Genomic DNA, 27968 nt, shown 5'->3' with positions numbered 1-27968 from the left:
GGTGCCACTAGATTTTTTATTTTTAATGATGTTAAATCCTTCTAAGAAACCTGTATGTTTTATCCTTATTTATCCTAAGGTTATTGTAGAGGCCACTTTTAGGCAACCAACTTGAGCAGGGGAAGGAAACCTGAGTAAGGTAGAAGGTTCCACAGTGACCTCCTACCCGCTGCTGAATACAAACAGGCCCATTAAGTGACCCACATCAAAATATCCGTAAGTCCTAGCTGAACAATGGGTTACTTAAACCCAGGCATAGGTACCAAAAATTGAGAATTCCATAGTTTCCATACCTCCCCCCCCAACCCCTGCGCCCTTAACTACAGCCCTACCCTGTGTACCCCACCTCTTGGCAGACAGCCTCTCCTTTGCTAAAGGCCTGTGGTCCCTTGCAGCATATTAGGTAAACTTCTATTCCTTTGTTCTGCCTTGGGTGAATTCTTTCACCACCTGGGCCCCTGGCCTCCACCCGATTGGGTCACTGCACAATTACAAAAATATTCACTTTCTTCTAAAATGGTTAAAGTTTGCTTTCAAATTAGGTTTGTAAGCACCCAGAATGATTTGTTATGTATAGGGTTAGAGGTCCAATTTCATTTTTCCCCATATAATCAACTGTTCCAGGACTATTAGCCCATTGTTTCCCCACTGATTGAGGGGAAGAATAGTTTTTTTTTTTTTTTGAAAAAAATAAATCTAAATAAAATATTAGCAACTGAAACCAACAACATGTTAATAACAATTACAACACTACGAGCAAGTTGTGTTTATCCCAAGAAATCAAGGATGAATTACCTTTAGAAACTTTATTGATGTAACTGAGCTCATAAACAGAGCAAAGCAGAAAACCCGTATGATCTCAACAGACACAGAAAAAGCATGCAACGGCTAGTATTTTATTTATTGTGTTTTTCCTTAAAAAACGCATGGTGTTTTTAGAAATTTTTTAAAAGTTCAGGGCCGCCAAAACCAAACAAAAACCAGGCAGGAGCAGGAGAGATACTGCAGTCTCCATTCCGGTGTAAGTCCTATCACAGCCTTTGCTCTGATGGCTTCCTAAGGCCACTTTCAGGTATGTGTTTCTATGACCACAAATAGCATCTTTGGCAAGTCGGGTTTCGGTTTGGCCTTTATCCAACTCCTGGATTCCATGCAGGGCCTGAGAAGCCCTGAGAAATAAAAAATTAATCAGGCCCGGTGGACCCTGTGGTTCTCCACCTCCAAAAGGGCCAGCCTCTCACGCAATCAACCGGAGACCGGTTCTCTTCTCACCCCGAATCACTGACTCTGCCAAGATTGACAGATGAGATCGCTCCAGAGACTGGTTGGGTCTGCCCTTCGGTCCCTCCTAATTCTGCCCCTCCTCTAGGGAAAGAGTGGGGACGTCGGTGTGGAATCAAAGGTTGTGCGTGGTGACACGGGCCTCCCCGGGACTGGGGGCTCCCCGGCCACGGTGGTAGGCAGGGGGGCCCGAAAGGGGCAAAAGGAAGGAGGGCCCCGGTGGGTGTGCAGGGGGGCCTGAAAGGGGTAAAAGGAAGCGTGACAGAGGGGCCAAGCGGGCCAGCGGCGAAGGTCGGAGGGGGAACGAGGCAGGAACCGGCAGAGATTCACTCCGCGGGAGGCCGCGGGCGAGAGGACGAGAGGCCAGGGCCAGGATCGCGAGAGAATCTGGAGCGCTCCGGTGACCTCGGACCAGAGCTCCCTTCTGGTTTGTGGAGATGAGCCCCAGGCTTGGCCGACCAGGGAGTGTGTGGCTTTTCCGCCTCAAAGCTACGGAAATGGAGGGAGGGAGTATGAACCGGAGCGGCGCTTACGGCCTCAGAGCCAGGTGACCTGCAGGAAACACCTCACACTCCTTAACCTCCCTGTGCGCCTACGCAGGTGTCTGGGGCGCGCGCCTCGGACAGAGGTACACTTTGCGCCAGCCTTCCGCTTACCAGGGCGCCCTCAACGCCCACTGCGCTTGCGCATCCGCTTCTGCCTCGAAGATAGCACACGCTGCTTCAACGCCTACGGCGCATGCGCCATGGCTTTGTGCTCTCCTTCTGAGAGCCTGCTGAAATGACTGCACCGCCCTCCTCTCGGCGGGCGTGCGCTTCCACTCCGCTCGCCTGTGGCAGCGGCCGTCCTGAGCCGAGAAGCTGGCTAGCTCAGGCCCCTGTTGCTGCGAATGCTGGAGAGATGTGTACGTGCTTGATGCCCGCCTGAGATTGGGAAAGATCTGAATTCCGAAACACGCCCGGCCCAGGTATTTCAGACCAGGGATTGCAGACCTGCGTGAATGCACAGACGCAGCCACTCTGGAAGGCTTAACGGAGGTGTCCGTGTACAAAAATAGCTGGTGCTTATTTGTCAGTGGAGTTAGGTGCTGGGCTCAGACGAACAGGAGGTCGCTCGCAGGGATGGCCTGGGGGTCAGTGCAAGGTTGCATGGGGTCATGTGTCTACAGGACCTGTGGCCCCGCAGGATCCCACCCTAGCAGCCCTCCCCATGCCCGTGCTGTTCTGGAGTCTTTGGGCGGGTCAGCTCTTGAGTATTGCAGCCCTGGCCGCTTTGCCGGCTTCTGCGACTGTTTACCATTCTCGCCTCATTCCCCAGCCTTCACATCCTCCATGCTCCCTCTAAACCCTGTCCTGATGTCCTTCACAGAGAAATGGGAGCAGCCAGAAGAGAATGACTATACCATTCAACCTCCCATCTCTGAGTGCCTCTTCCCCTTCCCCCAATCCCTCTGCCAGCCTGCGCTGATTTCCTTCAGATATCTGCATGGCACATTCCCCTGTCTCTTTCAAGTCTTTGCGCAGATGTCACCTTCTCAGGGCCTATTTCCTGACCACCCTCTCCAAACACTCCCTCTCACCCTTCCTTGCTTCATGTCTCCATCACACCAGCTGACAGACTATGTATTTTCCTTGTTCATTTGGTTATTGCCCATCTTCCCCAGCTGCAAGGACAGCTCTGTGAGGTCACAGATTTTTGTCTCCTGTTCTGCTGGTTATATCCATAGCAACTAGAAGAGTTGATTTATTGCCCACAGTAGGGAGGCAAGAGATGTTTGTTCACTGAATTGATAATCACCACCATAGCTAATGTCTGAATGTTTTTCATGATCAGGCACAGGACTAGGCAATCTCCATGCATGATCTTAGTGAATTAAATAATTTCCTGCTATCTTGGAGACCTGCCAGCATATCCTGCCTGCCACATGGACTCAATTGTTATCAGGCTCTGTGTCTCATTTATTTATTTGTTTGTTTGTTTATTTAATTTTAGAGAGAGAGCGTGAGCCAGGGAGAGGGGCAGAGGGAAAAAGAGAGAGAGAGAGAGAGAGAGAGAGAGAGAGAGAGAGAGAGAGAGAGAATCCCAAGTAGGCTCCACACCCAGCACAGAACCTGGTGCAGGGCTTGATCCCACAGCCCTGAGATCACAACCTGAGCTGAAATCAAGAGTTGCATGCTCAACCAATTGAGCCACCCAGGTGCCCCCGCCCAACCTCTTTTTTTTTTTTTTTAAGTAATCTCTGCACTCAACATGGGGATCAAACCCATGACCCCAAGATCAAGAGTCACATACTCTTCTGACTGAGCCAGCCAGGGGCTCCAGGCTCTGGGTCTCTTGCTGCTTTCTGCAGATCTTCTGTCTCAGTGGAACGCTCACCTCCATGCAGCCCACATGGAGCTTTAATGTGACTCCAATGAGACCAGAGTCCTGGGTCCTTACCTGGTTTCCTCCTGTGGCTTTCAGCTTGGAAGGAAGTTACTTAGGACTTATTATAGGAACTTTTGGCAGGCCCTGTGATGGACCTGTCTCCAGAACTGTGGCGAGATCCTTGGCAGGATCCTGCCCCCCAGAGCCTCTTTCTCAGCCTGCCCAGTGCCAGCACAATATCTCACCAAATGGAGAATGCACATCAGTCTTTTGCCCAGCTGTATCTGCCCCCCCCCCCAGCATAATTTCTAGCTGGGACAGGCACTTGGTATTTGACAAAATGAATAAATAGTCTTCAGGTTCAGGAAATTCTTCATAAAATCTTCAGCCAAACATCCTTCCACTATGAACTTGTGTGTAAGTATTTTAAAAACCATAAATTTGACTCACAGGACTTCAGGTTTGCAGGATGATTTGCTAGAACAAGAAAGGCAGTATGATAGTTACTGGGAAAAGACCAACACTTTGATTTTTGTGTAGTCAGCTACTTCGTGAACACCCAGGAAAGTATCTGAGAGGAGCAATTCAATGCTCTGCCTTTGGGTCAGTGGAGAACATTCAGCATATACTGAATTTTCAAAAAATTTAACAAGCATGTTATTTTGTAATTAAAAATTATAACAGGGAAAATATTAAGATTATGAGTCCCTAAAAAATATACTGACCTAATGTGATGGGACCTCAGGGCACTGAGTTCTTGTGGCTGGGTACTTTGGAGAGTTCTCTCTCCATCTCTAAGGGTATTGCACAGGGATGAAAACTGTTCTTTATTGTACCAAGTATGTGCGGCGCACATATACCCTGGCTGTCCCCCAACCTGGAGGTAGGCATTATCATCTCCAGGTCCAGCAAAGAAGTGACTCAGGACAAGGGAGTAAGGGCAGAACTGGCATTGGGACCCAAGCACTGTCACTGGCTGCAGCCACTCTTTGCTTCTTCCTGTGCCTCCCAAGTCCCCACATGTGTAGGTCCATGTGACCCCTTCTGTTAGCTTTATTGTGGAACTGGCTGGCAGGTAAGAGAAGAAGGCCCAGCCACTCTGTTGGAGTTTTGCTGGGGTTCAGGGGCTCCAGTCCTGTTTGGTGCAGAGCTTCACTGTCCTGGGGCCCCAGCTCAGGGCACTGTGCTCCTGAACCACAGCAGGCCTGCCCAGGGACAGCCTGGCAGGGAGGACCAGAGAAATGTTGTCCATTTGGGGAAAATGCTCATGGGGGAGAGGGTGGAGGGTGAGGTGCCAGCAAGGACCTGGACTCAGAACAGAAGGCTGGGCTTCCTGTGCTGCCTGCCAGCAATGTGACCTAGGTAACTCCTCTCCTCCTCTGTGCCTCAGTTGCCTCATCTGTAAAGTGGAAGCATTGCTGCCTGGTTCAAATAGATTGCAATGCTGTGATTGGTAGGTTCCAGTCCTGGGAGGAGATGGAGGCTGCCAAAGGTCACTCTGTGTCCTCCCCTCTCTCCTCAGATTCAGGGCAGTGTCCTGCTCCTGACCATCTGTGCGGCTGGCATTGGTGGGACGTTTCAATTTGGCTACAACCTCTCCATCATCAGTGCCCCGATGTTGGTATGTATCCTCTGTGCTCACCGTCACCGTCCCAGTGGGTGCTGGGTGAGGGCTAACAGCTGCCCACTGTGGGGCTTTGGGCTAGCATCCACTTGGTGGCACTTTCTCCCATGTGTCCACTTTCACTGGGATGTCCCATTGGTCCTGTGGATTCAAATTCAAACCCACCTCTACATCCTCTCTTGAACCTGCACGTCCTCCTGGGTCCCTGATGTCAGCAGATAACTCTACTGTCTGCCCAGTGACTGGGGGTCAGCCTTGACTCTGGCCCCCTCCCCCTCAAACACTGAGTCCTTGCTCATTACCTCTAGCTAGCCATTTCTCCCCGTGTCTCTGCCATGACTCCAGTTTAGATCCCATCTTTCCTGCCTGGATTGCTGGCTTAGCCTCCTCATTGGCATCTCTGCCTTCAGCCTCTCAAGTTTGATCAAGCCACTTCCCTGCCCAGAAACATTCTGTGCCTATAGGAATCATGACAGACTCATCCACCTGAAGTTCAAGGCCTCCTTGATCAGAACCTGCCCGCCTGTCTTCCACCTTTATTCCCTGAATCCCACTAGCAAAGCAGGTTAAATGCCGTTCCTCAAATGCACACAGCCCTCTCTTTAAGCCTCCTTTGTTTGGGAAGCCCTCTCCACTGCATCTGCAGAAGCCCCACAAGAACCATCCAAACATCCTGCCTTCCTTCAGTAGTCTCTGGCTGGAAGTCACCCCTCCATCCCCAGCCCTTTGTGCTGACTGTCACCACTCAGGTTGCATGTCGGCTGTTTGCAACCTCCTGCTGGTTTGCTCTGAGTGTCTGAATCATCTTTGTGCCCCCAGCACCTGATGCTGACTTGACCCATGTTGATGTTCAGTGGTGCCCATGGAAAAGGTGAATCTTCCAGCCCATTGATAAAAACTGGCCTGTAACTTAAATCAGAAGGGTGAGTGTCCTGTCCTATAGCTGGGAAGGTTGTGGGGCTGCACACTGTAGGTGCAGGGGAAAGAGCTGCAGGAAGCAGGTCCCAGGACAGAAGTGCAGCTGTCTTCTCCCTGCCTGTCCTGTTCCCTCTACCCTCCTCATTCAGTGACAAGAGGGCAACTGTACCAGACTGACTTCCTGCCAGTTGGAAACCCCCAAAGGAAAGTCCTCCCTAGTAGTTCCAGCTGAAAGGTCTGGGAAGAGTCTGATTGGCTGATTTGGATCATATTCAGGCCAGCCAATCATGTGATCAAGAGGTGGAGCCCTCCCATTGGCCAGTCTGAGTCAGGTGACCGCCTTTGGACAGGACAGGCTGTAACTGGGGATGGGAGAGAAGTCCCCAAAGGAAGAGAGGATAGCCTAGCAGAAGCCAGGGTGGGACCACATTCTGGGCAGAAACAGTGATAGCAGCCCAATGCCTTAAAGAAAGGATGAAATGCAGGGCTTAGAAAGGGAGGTCTGAGCTAGCTGTATTTGCTTGTTTATTTGTTCATTCAACACACATGTGAGTGCCCACTTCACAGTACACTTACAGGCTGGAGAAAGATCCACCTGCAACAGGCACTCTTGGGCTTTATCTCCCATGGGCCATCCCCAGCCTCCCAAAGTAGGACTTTCTTGGCCTCAGAGGCTCCTCCTAATCCCCTGGATGGTCATTCTTGAGGAGTTTCCGCCAAGGGACAGGGAGGCTTGCCCTGGTCCTAGCTCCCCTGGACAGTCTTTCCCCGAGAGGGAGCTGGCGGGTGCTAGGCTTGACAGCCATTACCCTGAGCTGGCCTGAGCAGAGGAGAGCTGGCCCGACCCTTAAACTCACTGTCCTCCTCAGGTCCTCCCTCACATCCTGTTGGGAGGCCTGAGATCAGCCAGACACTGACATTTCATCTCTAAGCAAGTGAAGTATGCCCGGGTCTTGCCCAAGTGCAATCCTTCCTAACCATTTGGCCTCCATTCACTTCCCTGAAACTGCAGCTCTGGGGGTGGGGCCCTGGGGTGTCCTAACTACCTGGCTTCAGCCCTGACCTGTGGCTGAGGCCGTGGGCAAGTCCTTCCACTTTCCCAGGCCTAGTGCCAGTCTAAACAGTGAACACAGTAATGTGTATCTAACAGAGTACTTCTAAGGGCTGTGAAAATTGGGGTCCCAAGGAAATGAGTGGCACACTCCAGATAAACCAAGCAGGTTTAGATACCACAAGGGATGATTTACAAAGGTTGAGTGGGGCAGAGACAACACACAAGACCAGGGAGAGCCCAGTAATGCCAGAGTCATTACTACTCTTACCCCCAAAGGGACTCGTGGAAGGAGTCTGGAAACTGGAAAGAAAGAGCCATATGGAGTAGGACCCCTTGAGAGGAGCAGTGACCTTTGGTTGAGTGTCACAGCCAGCCTGGGGTGACCTGGGAACAAACACCCCTTCTGCCTCTCTCTGATGCCCTGCTGGTGCTCACCATTGGCCAAGTCCAAGTCCAACAGAAAGCCAGTCAGCAAGGAGCCCATGGATGCAGGTGGATTCTTGGACCAAAAGCAGGAGGACAAGGGGTGAAGTGGACTCTGAAGGGCAAACAGAGACTGTTCCTGCCCCCTGGCTGGGGAGCAGTATTGCTCACGACTTGGTGCCTGCTCTGCAGAGGCAGAGCCCTGTGGAGGGGAAGGCCTATTGTATCCAGCCTGTCCCTGGGAAGTTGACCGGTATCTCTGTCCACAGCCCATCCAGGAATTCATCAATGAGACATGGCAGGTGCGTACTGGCCAGCCACTGCCCGACCACCTAGTTCTGCTTGTGTGGTCCCTCATCGTGTCTCTGTACCCCCTGGGGGGCCTCTTTGGAGCACTGCTTGCTGGGCCCCTGGCCATCATATTGGGAAGGTAAGGGCTTTCTGGGTACACCCCAAATGCCCTTTGATGATTGGTACCCCAGTCTGTAAGCTGAGGAATGTGGGAGAAGGAAGATGCCCTGTAGGCCCAGGCCTAGGTCAGCTCCCCAGCCTCCTACCCTACCTGTAGTTTCACCACAAGAGTCACATTTCCAAGTGGATTTGGTAGAGGGAAGAGCCCTGTGTCCTGAGGGAGGGAGGACTCCTTATTTCCAGTTCCATTTCTCCAGCAAGTGATATTGGACCGGAAACAAGTATTTCCTCTTCAGGCCTCATTCCCCTCTCTGTATCCAACTGATGCAGTCTTGGGGTGCAAACAAGACGGGCTCATAATGAATGAATAAATTAATGGAAGAAAGAAAGAAAGAAAGAAAGAAAGAAAGAAAGAAAGAAAGAAAGAAAGGAAAAAGAGGTGACTGGCTGACTCAGTTGGTAGAGCATGCGACTCTTGATCTCAGGGTTGTGAGTTTGAGCCCCACATTGGGTGTGGAGCCTACTTAAAAAAAATTTGTTTAGGGCTCCCTGGGTGGCTCAGTCAGTTAAGAGTCTGACTTCAGCTCAGGTCATGATCTCACGGTTTGTGAGTTTGAGCCCTACATCAGGCTTCTCTGCCATCAGTGCAGAGCCCACTTTGGATCCTCTGTCTCCCTCTCTATGCCCCTCCCCTGCTTGCACTTTCTCTCTCATTCTCTCCCTCTCACTCAAAAATAAATAAACATTAAAAAAAAATTTTTTTTAAGTTTTTATTTATTTAAGCAATCTTTATACCCAGTGTGGGGCTTGAACTCACGACCCTGAGATCAAGAGTTACACGCTTTTCTGACTGAGCCAGCCAGGTGCCCCTTGAATAAAAAAATTTTTAGAGGGAGACAAACCATAAGAGACTCTCAAATACAAAGAACAAACTGAGCATTGCTGGAGGATAGGGTAGGGGGATGGGCTAAATGGGTGATGGGCATTAAGGAGAACACTTGTTGGGATGAGCACTGGGTGTTATACATAAGTGATGAATCACTAAATTCTACTCCTGAAACCATTATTTTTATTTTATTTTATTAATCTTTTTTAAATGTTTATTCATTTTAGAGGGAGAGAGAGAGAGAACATGAGCAGGGAAGGGGCAGAGGGAGAGGGAGACATAGAATCCGAAGCAGGCTCCAGGCTCTGAGCTGTTGGCACAGAGCCGGATGTGGGGCTTGAACTCACAAACAGCGAGAGCATGACCTGAGCTAAAGTCAGATGCTTAACCGACTGAGCCACCAGGAGCCTCTCCTGAAACCATTATTTACACTATATAACTATATATTAACTACATATATAACTGTATATATTAACTATATATATAGTTATTAACTATTATATATATAGTAACTGTATATATAATATATATACTAACTATATATATATAACTATATATATTAACTATATAACTATATATTAACTAACTTGGATTTAAATAAAATAAAAATAAATGAAAATTTTTAGAAGTCTACTTGAGAGAGAGAGAGAGAGAGAGAGAGAGAGAGAGACAGGCTTGGACTGACTTGATGAAAAATTGTAATAACTGGAAAGATACTGGAGTAGCTCATAGAATGAAAGGAAACACTCAGAAGCCAGGTCTTAAGAAGAACAGGACCTGAGATGGTGCTGAGGATCTCAACAGCCAGAGCATTGGACCATCCTTCTGGGAAAGATGCCTTCAGTGCATTAGCTCCAACGACATACACATTCTGTCTCCACTGTCTTCATTCAAGATTCAAATCCAGAAAGACAGATTATTATTGACCCACTGTGGGTCACATATCTACACCAGTGAAGCAGTGGGAGAGAAGCATTGTGGGGCAGAAAAAAACAAATGGCTACCAGAGTCCACCAGTTTGCTGGCCGCCCCGCATGTGTCGACCCCTTTGTCCCCTGTATTCAGCTCCATGCGTGCCCTCCTAATGTTCCTCACCCATCTCATCATGTACACCAGCAAATGTATTCACCTCTCCCTGAGTGAGACCACTTAGAGCCTTGTCTTGTCACACCACAAGGGCCAGTATCAGGAAAGCATTCTTTCTGAGTCCAGGATTTCCACGTAATGACCATTCTGCCAGCCCTGCCATTACTTCTCAATGTTCTGCAATCTACACAATTCATGGCAAATTAACCTGTCATCAAGATATCCCACAGAAGGAGGAAAGGATAAAGAGTAGGGGAAACACTTATTAAGGAACAAAAAAGTAGTGGGTGAATTTATTTTGAAGCACATGATGCAGAAAGCCTGGTAGTGCAGGTAGAGTTCTACTCTGTGGTTTTGGAACTGGTTCCAGGCTTTGCTTGCATTGGTGACTTCATCCTCCAGTTTTCTACTCTTGTCTTGAGCCAGTATGTCCACTGGTTGAGGCTCTTTGCCTGTCAGGGTGACCCAAATCTTTATTCTTGAGTGGGCTTGGTGGTCCTAACAGCGTGGAATGTCCAGCAGGTTATTACCCTAAGAGGTCATCTGCTTCTGGATGGTGGGACTCACAATGCAGTAATGAGTTCCATGGCACCAGCCCTTCTTCTTTCATTGATGTAACTACCTTCTTGGATGCAGATTACATCCATGTTTGTGTATTTAACAGGTGTATCTGTTAGGATGCCTTCAACTGCAAGTAACAGAAAATCAGGACTTAGTTGGCTGAAACAATAGGAGGTCCTTTGTCTCACACAAGAAGTGTATAGGTGGGTGACTTCAGTGCTACCTCAGTGCCCTGGATGTGCTCCTCTGAGAGCACTTTGTCTGCTGGCTCCACTGTGTGTTGGCTTTGTCCTTGGGCTTACAGCTAGAAAACTACAAGTGCCTCACTCAGAGGCAACATTATCTAGCAGAAAGGGGATTTCTGCCTAGCTGAAGTTTTTTTTTTTTAATTTTTTTTTTAACATTTATTTTATTTTTGAGACAGAGAGAGACAGAGCATGAACGGGGGAGGGTCAGAGAGAGGGGGACACAGAATCTGAAACAGGCTCCAGGCTCTGAGCTGTCAGCACAGAGCCCGACTCAGGGCTTGAACTCACGGACCGTGAGATCATGACCTGAGCTGAAGTCGGCCGCTTAACCGACTGAGCCACCCAGGCGCCCCTGTCTAGCTGATGTTTTAAATCCAGAAGAGAAAAAGCTTTTCTTTTTTTTAAAAAAATTTTTAAGTGTTTTTATTTTTGAGAGAGAGAGAGAGAGGGAGGGAGAGAGAGAGAGAGAGAGAGAGAGAGAGAGAGAGAGAGAGAGAGAGCATGAGCAGGGGAAGGACAGAGAAAGAGGGAGACACAGAATCCAAAGCAGGTTCCAGGCTCCAAGCTGGCAGCACAGAGCCTGACATGGGGCTTGAGCCCACGAGCTGTGAGATCATGACCTGAGCCAAAGTTGGATGCTTAACTGACTGAGTCACCCAGGTGCCCCAGAAAAAACTTTTCAAAAAAGGTGCCATGTCTCATTGCCCAGTACCAGGCCACTAGCACAGAGAACAAGATCACCAAGGCTAGGTTAGATTGTTGGGTTCACACCTGAACCTTAAAGGGTAGGGGCACATTCCCAAACAAATTTAGGCTCTTCCTGCAAAATAGAAGAAATTAGCTATTATCTGATCATTGTTGCCCAAATATCTAATGATACTTGGTACAGTGTCCTTATGTGATGGCACTGGCAGAAGCTTGAAGGGAAGGAATTAAAAATTCAAATTCAGCACACGTACCTGTTTCATTTATAACAACTTGCTGTCCTATCCCCAGGGCAAGGATCCAGTGCAGTTCATCTTCCACCCAGTGGCAGACTGAAGTCCTGACATGTGTTGCCATTTCTGGGAGTCAGGGTTGGGTGTGTAGGGTGGCAAGGTGGTTAGTCTGGAGATAGGAGACCCCTATCATTGAGTCCATATGCATTTTCCTTTTTTTTTTTTTAAGTTTATTCATTTATTTTGAGAGAGAGAGAGAGAGAGAAAGAGAGAGAATGAGCATGGAGGGGCAGAGAGAGAGAAAGGGGGAGAGAGAATTCCAAGCAGGCTTCATGCTCTCTGTGCAGAGCCTGACACGGGGCTTGAATTCATGAAACGTGAGATCATAACCTGAGCCGAAATCGAGAGTTGGATGCTTAACCAACTCAGCCACCTAGGTGTCCACCATGTGCATTTTCTATCCTTGTGACTCTACCTGATTTATGAGGCAATGGAGTGACCACTGGGTGGGCTGAGGAAGGCTGCTGCATGCTATCCCAGAGGGGTTCATTCTGTCTGCTTGGTTTTTAAGAGCCTTTTCTTCAGTGGAAGGGAGATTCTGGTGAGTGGAAACAGGGACATGTATAGGTTCAAGTTTGGGGCTAATTCTGAGAGATCCATCTGTTTAACCTTCCAACACCTTCTTGAAACCAGTCCTCAAATCCTGCTTCATCTAAGACTTTGACTATCTGACCAAATGCTTTGGAAAAGGGGACAAAATTCCGTGCTCAAGATTCTGTCTACAGGAAGGGCTTCACTTTTCCAGTATCTTTTAGGGCCACATCTGAGAGTGCTTTAATGCCATAGCCCTACATTTCTGGCTAGAACTAATGCGCAGAGCCATCTACAAACCAGGGTTAAGCTTTGTTTTGTTTGTTTCAAACTGAAGACAAGAGGGGCACCTGGGTGACTCAGTCAGTGGAGTGTTTGACTCTTGATATTGGCTCAGGTCATGATCTCATGGTAGGGGAATCAAACCCCATGTTGGGCTCTACACTGAACGTGGAGCCAGCTTGAGATTCTCTATCCCCCTCTCTCTGCCCCTACCCTGCTCTCTCTCAAAAATAAAAAAACTTTATTTTTGTGTGTGTGTGTGTCCCAATAAAACTTTTATTTGGAAAAACGGGGCAAGCTGGATTTGATCCGTTGGCTATAGCTTGCCACCCTCTATTTTTGGGGATAGAAATATTTATTTATTTATTTATTTATTTAATTTATTTTTTTTCAATATATGAAGTTTATTGTCAAATTGGTTTCCATACAACACCCAGTGCTCATCCCAAAAGGTGCCCTCCTCAATACCCATCACCCACCCTCCCCTCCCTCCCACCCCCATCAACCCTCAGTTTGTTCTCAGTTTTTAAGAGTCTCTTATGGTTTGGCTCCCTCCCTCTCTTTTTTTTTCTTCCTTCCCTCCCCCATGGTCTTCTGTTAAGTTTCTCAGGATCCACATAAGAGAAAAATAAACTTTAAAACAAAAAAACTGAAGAAAAGAAAGAGGCCCTGGTGTGCCTTGGGAGAAGGGTGGCAGTGTGGTCGTGTAGGCATGCTGACATGAGTAACCTGCTCATCAGAACCTTTGGGGCCACATGGGGCATCACTTAAATAGCAATTGAATGCTACTGGACACACTCAACCTTAGCATAGGTGTGTCATACGGCACCCAGTGCATGATGGGTACATGGCCACTAGGGGTCCTACAGCCTGTGTTTATTCCCTGCTAAGGCCTACTGACAAGGCCAGAGTTATTTCTAATTAAGAGGATGGTAATTCACTGAAGTAGAGTGGCTGTACTCCAAAACTCTAGGTCTTGCATTGTGATTGTTCTTTTAGACAACTGCCACAGTCACTTGGAGCATTACAGGGTCTCCTAGGTCTAAAGGGGCGAGTGGCAGAGCTCTATGCACTTAGTTTGGACTCCCTAGAGAATATTCTTCTTGCTTAGCTCTGCTGGAAGCTGCTAGGTTTTCAAATCAACTGATAATATGTGCTAAATCACAACAGCCTGTGTGGTGCAGGCTCCCTCCAAAATGGGAAGAAATCCTCTGAGATTTGCCCATCCTTAGAGGGAGGGCAGAGAGTTCTCATGCACTTTGGAGGAAATATAATGACATATCTTAGCCTGTTGAACCTCAGCAGTTCATTGATGCAGCGGCCCCTTCGTTTTTCAGTTTCTACTCTTTGTCATGCTTGTACCTTACAAGACCTCTAGTGTACTATTATAGTGCCTTTCTCCATGTCCTTTCGGTATAAAGTCATCAAAGAAGTGGGCCAGCAGGGTGCCCTGTGGGATGTGTAGCTCCCGGTGGAAGGGATTCTGGCCCAGAGCTGGAGAGCTGCTCTAGCCTCAGGCAGGTCAGCAAAGGTATATTACTGCCCCTACTAGGTGAAAGCTGCATGTTTCTGGTGCTGTCTGTGTATTGAAATGGAGCAAAATGCATTTACCAAGTAAATACCCCACAGTTGAAGTACTTTATTAATTCACACCACCGAAGAAGCCACCATATATGGTTTTCTTTTCTTTTCTTTTTTTTCATATATGGTTTTCAACTGGAGTTACTGCTGGATCAGGTTTGTTATAATGGATGTCATTCTCCATTCTCTTGACTCAGCAGATCTATGCTTTAACATTCACATTCTGTCACCAGTGTGCTGTTGACTTTGGGCAGAATACTGGCCTCCACTAGGTTCCAGTTTCCCTGTCGGTATAGTAAGCTGTATGATCTACAGTGAGCTCAAGTCACTGTGTGACAGCACTTCCATGCTCAATATCAGGAATCTCAGAGCCGATGCCTCCTCACTGACATTTCTATTGCCTGCTCCCTGGTTTGCAGTCTGTCCCACTGAGTGAGGCCTGGGCCATCAAGCCATCCTAAAAGTTCTGAGAAGTGACTCTATAATACATGGAAGAAAATGTGAGGGGACTGTACTTGGCTTTCCATGCATCCCTTCCCTTACTCTGAAAGTCCCTGCTCTTCTTCTCTATGGTTTAATTGTGTCTAAGAAATCAGATGTTAGGCCCCTCATTTTACAAAGGAGTAGGAAGAAAGCAATGCTTAATCTGAAGAGATAAAGCCGTAAGATGCAAATTTTGCACACTGTGGTGCAGGCAGAAAGGAGAGGGACTTCAGGTATCTTGGGAGATGGGTGTGACAATATGCCCCAGGTAGTCTGTAGGCACAATGGCTAATGGACATTTCCCTTCATGTAGCTTAGACTCCTTGACACGGCTCACACATGTTCACACACAGGTCTGATCAGGGCTGGCTGGGGCTGCAAAGAGGGATCCCCAGGGAGAGTTCTGCTAGACTGAACATGAGCCTCTCTTACCTGTATTCTACTTTCCCCCCAGGAAGAAGTCCCTCCTGTTGAATAATATCTTTGTGGTGGCCACAGTGACCCTGTTTGGCTTCAGCCACAGACCAGGCTCCTTTGAGATGGTCATGCTGGGAAGGCTGCTCTTGGGAGTCAGTGCAGGTATGGGGGGAGGGCAGCCCATCCTGCCTCTCTCTTCCTGCTCATTCGTGTATTCCATTTATTCATTCATCTGTTCTCTTTATTTCTTTCATCCATTCATGTATTCTCTTTCTTCACATTTTTTTAAATGTTTATTTATTTTTGAGAGAGAGAGAAACAGAGAGACAGAGCACAAGCAGGGGAGGAGCAGAGAGAGAGGGAGACACCGAATCCGAAGCAGGCTCCAGGCTCTGAGCTGTCAGTACAGAGCCCAATGTGGGGCTCAAACTCACGAGCTATGAGATCATGACCTGAGTCGAAGTTAGATGCTTAACTGACTGAGCCACCCAGGCTCCCCATTCACATTTTTCATTCATTCCCACCTCTTCTTTTGCAAAATGATTAAATATGGTTTCTCTTAAAAAGGCTCATATAAGTAGACACTTAAAGTGGATATAGAAACATGAAAAAGTTTCTAAAACTCACACAGGGTGTGAGTACAAACATACCCAAACCTATGCTGACAGAGTTCCCATATTTGAGCCATACTCTAAGCCATGAGCTTCCTGGCAGCCAAGGTACAAAGGATGCATTCTTGGGTTTTCATTACAGAGGCAGAGTAGGCTGTTAGGGACTCCTCAGTTTCTGGGGTTTGTCATGTGAGGAAGCAGAGTTTTGAGCACATCCACCTGGGTGTTTAGGGATACCCATCAACAAATCCTCTCTTGACTCAATACTGTTTATATGGCCAGGTGTCTATGTCTATATTAGTTATCTATTCCTATGAAAGAAAATACTCTGAAACTTACTGGTTGTGCACACATCTAGGTGTGAGCATGAATGTCCAGACCATGTACCTAGGGGAAAGCGCCCCCAAGGAGCTCTGAGGAGCTGTGGCCATGACCTCAGTCATCTTCACTGCCCTAGGGATTGTGATAGGCCAGGTGGTTGGACTCAGGTAAGCAACCTGCCTCCATGTGCACTGAGTGGTTTGAGGGGTGCCAGTAAAAGCCCTTCGCCTAACTTTCTCCTCTATCCATTAAGTATTAAGGCATTGCTTCTTTGTATTAAGAAATCTTTGTATTGAAATCCTGTCTACACCTATCTGGCCAATACATAAAACAGGTGTTAGTCAACCACACTTCAGTGTAAATCACCATTTTGCATCCTCTCCAGATCAGGGAGCAAAGAACAGATCTTAAAAAGGGAGAGGGTGAAGATTTGGGCTTTTAAAGGGGAACGTGTCCTGGTCATCCCAGAAAAGAGGGGAGAGGGCAGATCCCAGAGCCCTGGGAAGAGGATTTGCTACAGATAAGGTGGAGCCAACACCTGGAGGAGGGATCTTGGTGTCCAGACCCAGAACTGGTTTGAGGAAACAGAGAGCAATGCAGATCCTCTGCCTTCAGGAGGGCAGGCAGGGGCCAGGTGGGTGGGTCTGGGGAGTAGGGGGCAAGTGGGCAGGGCTCTGGCAAGAAAGTACCTGGCCCAGCCTCTCTTTTGCCTCCCCAGGGAACTCCTGGGGGACCCACAGCCCTGGCACCTGCTGCTGGCCAGCTGCCTGGTGCCTGGGGTGCTCCAGCTTGCCTTCCTCCCTCTGCTCCCTGAGAGCCCGCGCTACCTCCTCATTGACCGTGGAGACATGGAGGCCTGCCTGGCAGGTGAGTCCTTGTGTTCCCAGACCACCCTTGACAAATGGGCACATCTGTCCAGAGCATGTGAGTCTCCATTTCTTGGGTTTCATTTATCAGGAAAAAGCTGTCCCTCCTTTTTTGACAACCATTCATCTCTTCAAAACTATTTACCAAGGGGTTGTCCTGAGTGCCAAGGCAGTGGGGATAGAGCAGACCTGAACCCTGCCATCCAGGAACTGTAGGATGGTGCCAATAAAGAGCCCCCCCCCCCCCGCCATATATGTAAGATGAAACATGTTAAGACCTCACAGACCCAAGGCCAACTGGGTGCTGATGGGCTTATTCATTAGCTATGGCCATGATAGTGATGCCCAAGGAACAATACCAAATCTCTGGCTTAAAACAATAATCATTTACTGCATCCTCCACCCACTTACTTGCTGGGCTGGCTGCATGACTGCTGATCTCAGCTGGGCCAGCTCATGGTGTCTGGGAATCAGCTGGAGGTCAGCCAGTCCAGGCTGGTCTGGGCTGGAGTAGTTTAGCTCTGCTGCACATGACTTTCCTCTCACTCTTAGTACCAACAAGCTAGCCCAGGAATGTTCTTATTACAGCGACAGCAGAGGCACAAGAAAGCAGATCCAATTGCACAAACACTTTTCAAACCCACGGTCCACCCCCCACCCCATGCGCATTAACATCCCATTGGCCAAAGAGAGTCCTGTCCCTGAACCCAAAGTCAAGAGATGGGAAAATCAATGGCATATCCTCTCTCATGGCAAGGGGTATAGATTTGGAGAAGGGTGAAGACCAGGGCCCACTCAGGCACCCTCTCAGCTTGCCGTTGTGGCCACAGCTATTATTGATATCCCTCCCCTGTGCAAAACATGCTCAATGTCATCCAGGACCCCACAGTCTCATCCAATCATGGTGTCAGTCTTGAAGTCCAGGATCTTAAGATCACATCAAATCTATACGTGCCTTCTCTTGATACAGACACCTAGGCACTAAAAACACAAGTCTGCCCCTCTGAACTCAGCACACAATGTGAAAGTAGGACAGTGTAACCAGAACTAACCCTCATTCCAAAGACAAGAAGTCAAGGAAGCAGGATGCAGTCACCAATCCTTAATGCCGATGTGCTCTTAAGAAAACGCTGCCAGATCTCCCTGCCTTGGGGGTAGGGAATGTTTCATGATCAAGTCCTGGCTCTGGCCCCTAGGAGGGGCTCCCCAGGTCATGGTTTCCCCAGGTTCTTGCTTCTTCCCTCTGAGATATACTTCCTAGTCACCTTCTGAAGAGGGCATTGCAAATGTACCCACAGAAAGTTGGGCACATTCAATTTGTCTTGGTCCCTTTCTCTCCAGGCTGGCAGAGCATTTGTAAATATAATTTTCTTGAAACCGATGTGATTTTTCTATGTATTTGATCGATGTGCCAAAAAGCCATACCCACACGTCTTTCTGAGGCATGCTTCTCTCTTGAGACTCACTTACTGGAATTTGGGGCATGTCGGGAGGCTGGGGACCAACATCCTTAAGCCTTCTAAATGCCTCTTTTTCCATTGCAGTGAGTCACTGCATTAAGCCACACCCTTAATTTGATTGTTGCCCTGCGTCCATGACTCACTGGCAGTGCTCTGGATTTGATCTTTGCTTTCAGGCTGTCACTTAATGTGAGCCTCTTTTTGCTAACTGGAGAGGCTGGAGATAAGCAACAGGTTTATTTTGTTTGTTTGTTTTTTTATTAAACCAACCTAGTGAGTTCTGGAACTAAATCTTTTTCCCTCTGAAGGTTTTTTGAGCTCATGTTTCAATATAGTAAGCTTAGAATACTCAGCTAACAGCAACCAGTTCATGTTTTCAACATATAGAGGTTTCTTCACTCCAGTCCAGAAGTTCATTAGGTCTGTTTGTTTGTGTTTCGTTATTTTCTTCCACACTACTGCCCTGAATACCCAGGCTTCCATTTTTCCAGCCTCCTCACCATCTTCTGCCTGGTCTTGGAATCAATGCCATAGATCACAGGTCTAGTATGGTAGCACCTACTCCTGGTACCAGTTAATTCATTAGTTTTGTATTGCTGCCTAATAATCACATCTCATGGCAAACCAAAGAAGCAATTACTTAGCTCAAGTGTCTGTGAGTTCTCTGGGGTTGGCTGATATAGGCTGTGCCTAGCTGGTGGCTCTGCTGGTCTTCGTCACTCATTCAGGTCAGCTGGGCACTGGCAAAGTTAGGACAGTCTCAGCTGGGCCATTTCTGCTTCTCCTGGGACCAGTGGGCTAGCCCCATCTCATGTCTTTATGGTGATGGGAGAAAAGCAAGTAGAAATGAGCAAGGTCTCTTAAGGCTTGGGCAGAAATTTGCATATCCTCCTTACAACCTCATTCTATTGGCCAGAGTGAGTCACATGGCACAGCGCAGTGCCAAGGAGCAGGATGCATACTTGCCCCTTTTGTGGGGGCAGCTACAAAAATCACCTAGCAGAGAGCATAGATACAGGGAAGCGTGGAGAACTGGGGACATTGCATAATTGTCATCTGCCACAATTGTGTCCCCTCTGATGTATCCACAGAACCCCCAGCTCCTAAAGCCTTTTCTGGTTCTTGATGCCCTGAAATGACAGGGACAGGAAGATCATCCCCATCTGATCAGGGGGACCCAGAGAGAGAGTGAACGGAGCTGGGGTGGGAGCTCGCTGCAAGGCACCAAGCAGAGGTTGGGGGAAATGAGGCCCAGCGCCCTCTGCCCTTGCATCCTGCTCTAGCGCTGCAGCGGCTGCGGGGCACCACGGAGGTGGCGGAGGAGTTGGCTGAGCTGGAAGAGGAGCGTATCTTCTGCCAGGGCCGGCGCGCCGTGCGCCCATGGGAGTTGTTCCAGGATCGTGGGCTGCGGAGACAGGTGACAAGCCTCATGGTCCTGGGCAGTGCCTTGGAGCTTTGCGGAACCAACTCGGTGAGGCTCCCCGCTGCGTCCTTCAACTGGTTGGGGGTGGGAGGGCTGCAGACCACAGGCAGCTGGCAGCCCACCCCTCTACCCCCCTGTCCAGGTGTACGCCTACGCCTCCTCCGTGTTCTGGCAGGCCGGGATCCCCGAGGGGAAAGTCCAGTATGCTATCGTGGGGACTGGGAGCTGCGAGCTGCTCATGACCTGGGTCAGTGTGAGTTTATCTGAGTTTGTCGTGGGCTCAGGGGTTGACCCTCCACCAGCCCTGTGGGGGTGGGGGTGAATCAGGTGCTGACACCTGGAGGAGTGTCTTCTATCAAGTCCTCTACCTTGGGCCCTTTTCCACTCCAGTTCACTATGCTCAAATGGGGCAAGTCAGCAGCATTTGAAGTTTATTTATTTATTTATTTATTTATTTTGAGAGAGAGCACGAATAAGGGAGGGGCAGAGAGAGAGAGGAGAGAGAGAGGGTGAGAGAGAATCCCAAGCATCACAGAGCTGTCAGCACAGAGCTCAATGTGGGGCTGGAACCTGCAAACCTTGAGATCATGACCTGAGCCGAAACCAAGAGTGGGTGCTTAACCCACTCAGGCCCCCCCTAATAATGTCTTAATCTCCTGAAGCAACCAACTGCTCCTAATTGCTCCCTCACACACACCTGGAGCTGCCCACTTCTGGCCTTTAAACCAAAGGAAGCATGCTTCCAGCGCACAGGTCAGTTACTGAGAGCTCCTTTCCTTTGCAGTGTGCAGTGATTGAGATGGTGGGCCGCCGGAAGCTGCCGATAGCGGGGTATGGTCTGATGGCCTGCTGTGGAAGTATCTTTACAGTGGCCCTGTGCCTGCAGGTAGTGGGGCTGGGCATGAGGGTTGTGGCTTGGGGCAGCTGGTCTCCACCTCACTCCACCCCCTCTGCCCCTTTGCTGCAGAGCCCCCTCCCCTGGATGCCCTACCTGGCCATGTTCTGCGTCTTTGCCCTCATCCTCAGCTTTGGCCTTGGCCCTGGTGAGTGGGCCCAAGGAGCTCTGCACTGTGGGCTTTGCCAAAGGAACACGAATGTCTTCACGAATGACAAGTGGCTATAAATGCAATGTCACCCGCATGCCCTGCCACCCAGCCCCCCTGTACTGGGGCTTCTGGGAGGGAATGGCTGGAGAAGAGGACAAGGGGCCCCCACTCCTATGTCAGGGACAAGGTGGCAGCCCTGGCTGGCAGCCCCTGTCCCTGCTCTTCCTTCTAGCCGGAGTGACAGGGATTCTGGCCATGGAGCTCTTTGACCAGAAGGCCCGGCCTGCTGCCTGTATGGTCTGCCGGGTGCTCATGTGGACCATGCTCTTCCTGGTCGGGCTGGGGTTTCTCTTCATCATGGTAGACACCCTCCCCACCCTTCCCTTGCCTTAGGTTTTCCCCTGTGTCTGCAGGAGAGCCCCAGTGGGAAGTCTCCATCCTGGGAGCCTGAGGCTGGAGGGGATGGGACTCAAAAAGAGGGACAAATCCCTCATCATGACCTGTCATGTGGCCTTATGTCTGGTCCTGAACAGGGCACACACCAGGTCTCAGAGACTCTTTTCACTCACAGGAGGGCTTGTCCCACTTTCTTTATGTGCCTTTCCTGGGTGTTTGTGTCTGTGGGACCATCTGTACTGGCTTCTTCCTTCCCAAGACCAAAGGCAAGACCTTCCTGGAGATCTCTGAGGAACTTCACAGACTCAACTTCCCTAGGCAGAGCCAGGGCCCTGAGTGGCTGGGCCCGGAAGTCATCCAGGCCACAGAGCTGTAGTTCTGTAGGTGTGGTGGGCCCCAGATCCAGCGGCAGCTCTCTTCTTTGCTTCCTGCCCAGGGTCCCAGCCCTCTGCGTTCCCTCCTTCCTGCATTCATTTGTTTAATGAGTGCCCATGTAGCACCTACTGCATGCAGGCTTGGTGCTAGGTGCTTAGCAATCCGTGGTGAGCCAGAGAGATGGGATCAGGACCTACTGGTGCTCCCCATCTAGAGGCAGTTAACTAACAGGCAACCAATCAAAACATTATTGCAAACTTGGAGAAATGCAGTAGGAGAAAATACAGATTATGAAGTGAGTGCATACTAGGGAGCCTGGCCTATCTGAGGAGGGTGGTCAGAAAAGAATTTTCTGGGGGTACTTGGCTGACTTGGTCAGTAGAGCATGCAATTCTTAATCTTGGGGTTGGAAGTTTGAGCCCCATGTCGGGTGTAGAGATTACTTAAAAATAAAATCTAAAAAAAAAAAATTTTTTTTCTGAGGAACTGATTTTTTTAAAAAAATCAACGTTGACGGGGCACCTGGGTGGCTCCGTCAGTTAAGCGTCCGACTTCGGCTGAGGTCATGATCTCACATTTTGTAGGTTTGAGCCCCGTGTTGGGCTCTGTGCTGACAGCTCAGAGCCTGGAGCCTGCTTCGGATTGTGTGTCTCCCAGGCTAGCTCTGCCCTTCCCCCACTCATGCTTTGTCTCTGTCTCTCAAAAATGAATACATGTTAAAAAAAATCAACCTTAAGGTGTAATTTACATGCAGTAAAATGAATCTATATTGAGTATACACTTAATGAGTTTTGGCAGATGTATGTGCCCAAGAAACCACCACCACAATCAAAGTAGAACCTTTACATCATCCCAAAGTCTCCCTCATGCCCCTTTGCAACCAGTAAGCCATCCCACCTGCAGGCCCAGGCCATGATAGGTCACATTGCCTTTTTTGGAGTTTGATATAATTCCACACCATATGTATGCATTTGTGTCCGGTTTTGCTCCAAATAAAGTTTTGGGGATTCACACATGTTGTCACATCATTAGTACATATTCTTTTGTGTTGCTGAGCAATATTCTACTGTATGGATGTATCATAATTTGTTTACCATTTACCTGTCGATGGACATTTTGGGTTGTTTTTGATTCTTGGCCATTCATGAATAAAACTTCTATTAACATTCCTGCACAAGTTGTGTAGACAAATGTTTCATTTCTTTTGGGTAAGTGAATTACTGAGTTTAGTAGCAAATGTATGTTTAGGGGCCCCTGGCTGGCTCAGTCGTTACAGCATGATCTCAGGGTTGTGAGTTTGAGCCCCATATTGGGTGTAGAGGTTACTTAAAAAAAAACCCATAGTAAATGTATGTTTAACTATGGGAGGAAAACAAACAAAACAAAACAAAAACTATAGAAGAAATTGTCCAAAGTGATTGTATTGTTTTACATCCCCACTAGTGATGTAGAAGAGTTGTGGATGCTCCAGACCCTCACCAACACTTGGTATTGTCTGTCTTCTTAATTTAGGCATGCTGCAGGTGGTACAATGGTGTTCCCTTGTGGTTTAATGGTGGCATTTCCCTGATGACTAATGATTATAATGCTCATCATAATAATGTTGAGTACCTTTTCATGTACTCAATATAGCCATTCATGTATCTTCCCTTGTGAAGAATCTGTTCAAATCTTTTGTCCACTATTAACAACAATAACAACAACAAAACAAAGTTAGGGGCATCTGGATGGCTCAGTCGGTTGAGCATCTGACTCGTGATCCCAGGGTGGTGAGATACAGCCCTGAGTCAGGCTCTTTGCTGAGCGTGGAGTGTGCTTAGAATTCTCTCCCCCCCCCCGTCTCTACCCCTCATCCACTCGTGCTCTTTCTCTCTCTCTAAAAAAAAAAAAGTTAAAATTTATCAAAACTTATGCATGCAAACACTTAAAGACCATACATGGTACCATTTTCAGTAGAGAGATATGTAAATAAACATAAAGGTGCAGTATTAAATCATAACTGCATAACATTAACTGTATCACTGTAATGAAAAAAACCTAAAAAATAAAAAGAGCACAACCTCTTTATCTCCTCTTGAGATACAAATGTCCAGTGTGTATGAAGATGAGCCCAGTACTGGAGATGGTGTTTAGCTCTCCTATTTGTTCCACTAAATTCCAAGGGAGGAGGAGGCTAAATAGGATCTAGACTGTTTCCATCTGTTAGTATTCAGCTTATCAAATCTACAGCCTAGTACTCCTTGAGCAGGACTGCCCCAATAAGGCTGGATGTGTAACAGTCAAAGACGGAGGTGGGAAATATGGAGGATTCAATGTGTACATGCAGTTTAGGCCAATGTCCCCATATGCTCTTTAAAATTCCACTATTTGAAGGCACCTGGGTGGCTCAGTTGGTTAAACATCCAACTCTTGGTTTCTGCTCAGGTCATGATCTCACGGTTTGTGAGTTCACGCCCATGTCAGGCTCTGCACCGAGAGCATGGAGACTGCTTGGGATTCTCTCTCTCTCTCTGCCCCTCCTCTTGCTCACCCTCTCTCTCTCTCTCAAAATAAATAAACTTTTAAAAATATATATAAAAAAATAGGGGCATCTGGGTGGCTCAGTTGATTAAGCCACCGAGTCTGGGTTTTGGCTCAGGTCATGATCTCACAGTTTGTGAGTTCGAACCCCATGTCTGACTGCGCTATCAGTGCAGAGGCTGCTTGGGATTTTCTATCCCTTTCTGCCCCTCCCCCCTGCTCGTGCTCTCTCTCCCAAAATAAATAAATAAAAAATAAGTAAAATAAAATAAAATAATAAAACAATAAAATTCCATTACTTGGTCAGAGGGGGGAGTGGTTTCAGGGTGATGACCCATCTTTGCTCCACCGCTCCTCTGATTTTGCTCTGTTGCTGTTGAAGGAGAGTAGGTGCGGATCATCCAGTACTTGTACCTTTCAGTCTTGGGCCTTTCAGAGTTCACCACAGACATAGGTAACCTCACAGCATCAAGCCCATTTACCAACCCCTCACACCAGTGTCCACCCCACCTAGTGATGAGTCCTCTGGTAACTTTAATACATGTGAGCCCACAGCAACCAGGATTCTTTAAGATATGGAGGGCAGGGGCAGTTGGGTGGCTCAGTGGGTTAAGTGTTCAACTTCGGCTCAGGTCATGGTCTCATGGTTCGTGAGTTCCAACCCCACATCGGGCTCTCTGCTGTCAGCAGAGTCTGCTTCGGATCCTCTGTTCCCTTCTCTCCACCACTCCCCTGCTCACGCTCTCTCTCAAAAATAAATAAACATTAAAAATATTAATTAAAAAAAAAGAAAGAAATGATGGGCAACTATTTCAGGGTTTAGTTCCCATTTGAGGATGTTCTTCATTCCTGCCTCTAGGTGACAGCTTCTTAGAAATGTCATTGTCATCTCACCTGCCCTGCTCTGGATCTTCTCTAACTTTCCTTCTTGTCTCAGCAATTTCTCCTCCTCGGCCAATTTCTTGGTCTCAGGGGATGCATTTACCGCCAGACCTGGAGACAGTAGTCAATTCCCGCCCAAAGATTTCTTCACCAAGTCCAGGTCACTAGTACTCCAAGTCCTCCCACTGACTGTGTGAGGATTAGCTCCAGGGTGTTCTCTCTACCAGCTCGTAGATGCAGTGTCACCAGTGCAGGCACAGCTTCCGGCCCTCTCCCTCCCGTGGCACCTTCCACCAGCACTCCATGATGACGGTGTTCTGTGACAGAGGCTGAAGTCACACTCCTGCTGGCGGTTGCTCCCCACTGCCCCTTCACAGCAGAGCTCTCCTGAGGCTGCCACCATGTTCCCAGAGCAGAGGGAAAGCCTGTCCACTGATTTTTTAATAAGGGTTTTATTTTATTATTTTTTAAAGTTTATTTATTTATTTTGAGAGAGGGAGGGAGAGAATGCAAGTGGGGGGGGGAGCAGAGAGAGAGGGAGACACAGAATCCTACACTGACAGTATGGAGCTCCATGCGGGGCCCCATGTGGGGCTTGATGGGGGGCTTGAACTCACCAACCATGAAATCATGACCTGAGCCCAAGTCAGACGCTTACTGGACTGAGCCACCCAGGTGCCCCAAAGACTTTATTGTTTTTAGGGGGTGCCTGGGTGGCACAGTCAGTAGAGCATGTAACTTAATCTTGGGGCTGTGGGTTTGAGCCCCACACTGGGTATGGAAATTACTTACTTTTTTTAAAAATTTTTTTAGCGTTTATTTATTATTGAGAGACAGAGAGAGAGAGAGAGACAGACAGACAGACAGACAGAACATGAGCAGGGGAGGGGCAGAGAGAAGGAGACACAGAATCTGAAGCAGGTTCCAGGCTTTGAGGTGGCAGCACAGAGCCCAACGCGGGGCTCGAACTCACAAACTGCGAGATCATGACCTGAGCTGAAGTCAGACACTCAACTGACTGAGCCACCCAGGCGCCCCTTACTTTTTTTTTTTAAATATTAAAAAATACTAGAGGCACCTCTCTCTCAACAATAAATAAACTTAAAACATCTTTAAAAAGATTTTAAAAAATAGTTTATTTTTCTTAGAGAAGTTTTCATTTCACAGCGAAATTTAGAGAAAAATATAGACACTTCCCAAATACCCCCTACCCCCACATATGCATAGCCTCATTTATTATCAACATCCCCCACCAGAGTGGTACATGTGTTATAATCCATGAACCTACGTGGACACATCATTAGCACCCAGCAGCCATGTTGTGTGCTACATTTTATAGGTTTGGACAAATGTATAGTGACACGCACCCATCACTGTAGTATATACAGAGTATTTTCACCATCCTAAAAGTGCTCTTCTCTACCTAGTCATCCCTCCCTTTCCGCTGATCCTTAGCACCCAATGAGGGAGGTTTTACTGTCTTCATAATTTTACCTTTTCCAGAACGTCCTATAGTTGGAATTGCACAGTATGTAGCCTTTTCAGATTGGCTTCTTTCACTTAGTAATATGCATTTAAGTTTCCCCCAAGTCTTTGCATGGCTTTATAGCCCATTTCTTTTTAGCACAGAATAATATTTCATTGTCTGGATGAACCACAGTCTATTTATCCATTCACCTCCCGAAGGACATCTTGGTGGCTTCTAAGTTTTGGTAATTATGAATAAAGCTAGTATACACATCCACGTGCAGGTTTTTGTGTCAAAGTACATTTTCAACCCCTTTGGGCAAATACCAAGAAGCATGATTGCTCAACGACAGGATAAGAGTATGCTTTGTTTTAGGGGTGCCTGGGTGGCTCAGTCGGTTAAGCATCCGACTTCGGCTCAGGTCATGATCTCGCGGTCCGTGAGTTCAAGCCCCGCGTCGGGCTCTGTGTCTCTTTCCACTGTGACCAGAAGCAGGAATGAGGTGGGGAGGAATCATCTTCGCTTGTCTTTGTTCACTGAATGTGTTCACCACATGTGAACCACAATGTGTTCAGTGAACAAGGGCATGGGACTGATGAGTTCAGGGACTGTCGAGGGCTCAGGGCTGGCTGGGTTTTTGCTGTAGGGGTGATGAGCCTTGCGTGACCAGGAGAGAGATGCTGAGGGAAATGAGGCTCGTGGGAGGCTGTGGAAGGGTGGACTGCCCCGGGACATGGGCTGCTGGCAGGGGAGAGGCAGCAAGGGGAAGAGCAGGTAGCCCCACAGTGGGGTGCCAGCAGGCCTCTGTCCTCCCTATGCCCTCTTTCCAACTCAGGTAACTCAGATCCTGCCCACAGAAATGCTCCCTGCTTTTAGAGTCTGCTGAGTGCTTGGGTGGGCCATATTCCCCCTTACCCAGCTGGCGTGTCCCTACATTGGGAGGTTTTCTTCCCTGCTGCTTCGTGCCTGGCAGTCCTTACCCACCAGACGGTCCTAGGTCGTTTTCCTGTAAGCATCTTCGCCGTAAGCAATTCACCACATAACTAATTGGCTGTGAAACAATTTTGCTGTAAAAGATACAAAAAAAAAAACCAAAACCAAAAACTGGTTGGGCTCTTTGGTTTCATCAACTGGTTGACGGTTTGGTTTCGTTTCTCCATTGACACAGTGTTCCCATTTGTATATTATATGAATCTTAGCCTTCATAATGGTCTATACAGGGGTGCAGAGTATTGACTGCATTTCCCATAGAACTATGGAAGGTCTATGAATGGATATGTGACAAAATACCAAGAACAAATAACAATGTACAAGTTTTCACAAAGAAAAAAACCCACTAAAACTGAACTAAAATAAAAATAGAACTATCCAGTAGTCACACTATTGGATACTTACCCCCCAAATATAAAAACATTCATTCAAAGGGACACATACACCTCTATGTTTATA

General features: G+C 48.1%; 1 protein-coding gene across 1 annotated transcript; it reads left to right on the top strand.

Annotated features, from left to right (window-relative positions):
* Positions 1-26904, top strand: SLC2A11 (solute carrier family 2 member 11). The gene is given in 12 exon segments (XM_053205924.1): positions 1-2248; positions 5171-5269; positions 7937-8097; positions 15189-15313; positions 16121-16250; positions 16802-16950; positions 19693-19979; positions 19981-20085; positions 20617-20718; positions 20800-20875; positions 21111-21238; positions 21450-26904. Coding segments are annotated over 11 exon segments (1470 nt in total). The 5' UTR covers positions 1-2248; positions 5171-5263; the 3' UTR covers positions 21651-26904.
* Positions 26905-27968: the final 1064 nt, after the last annotated feature.

This window comes from Acinonyx jubatus, chromosome D3, assembly GCF_027475565.1.
Source record: "Acinonyx jubatus isolate Ajub_Pintada_27869175 chromosome D3, VMU_Ajub_asm_v1.0, whole genome shotgun sequence".
Classification (NCBI taxonomy): Eukaryota; Metazoa; Chordata; class Mammalia; order Carnivora; family Felidae; genus Acinonyx; species Acinonyx jubatus.
This window is presented reverse-complemented; position numbering and strand designations above follow the sequence as displayed.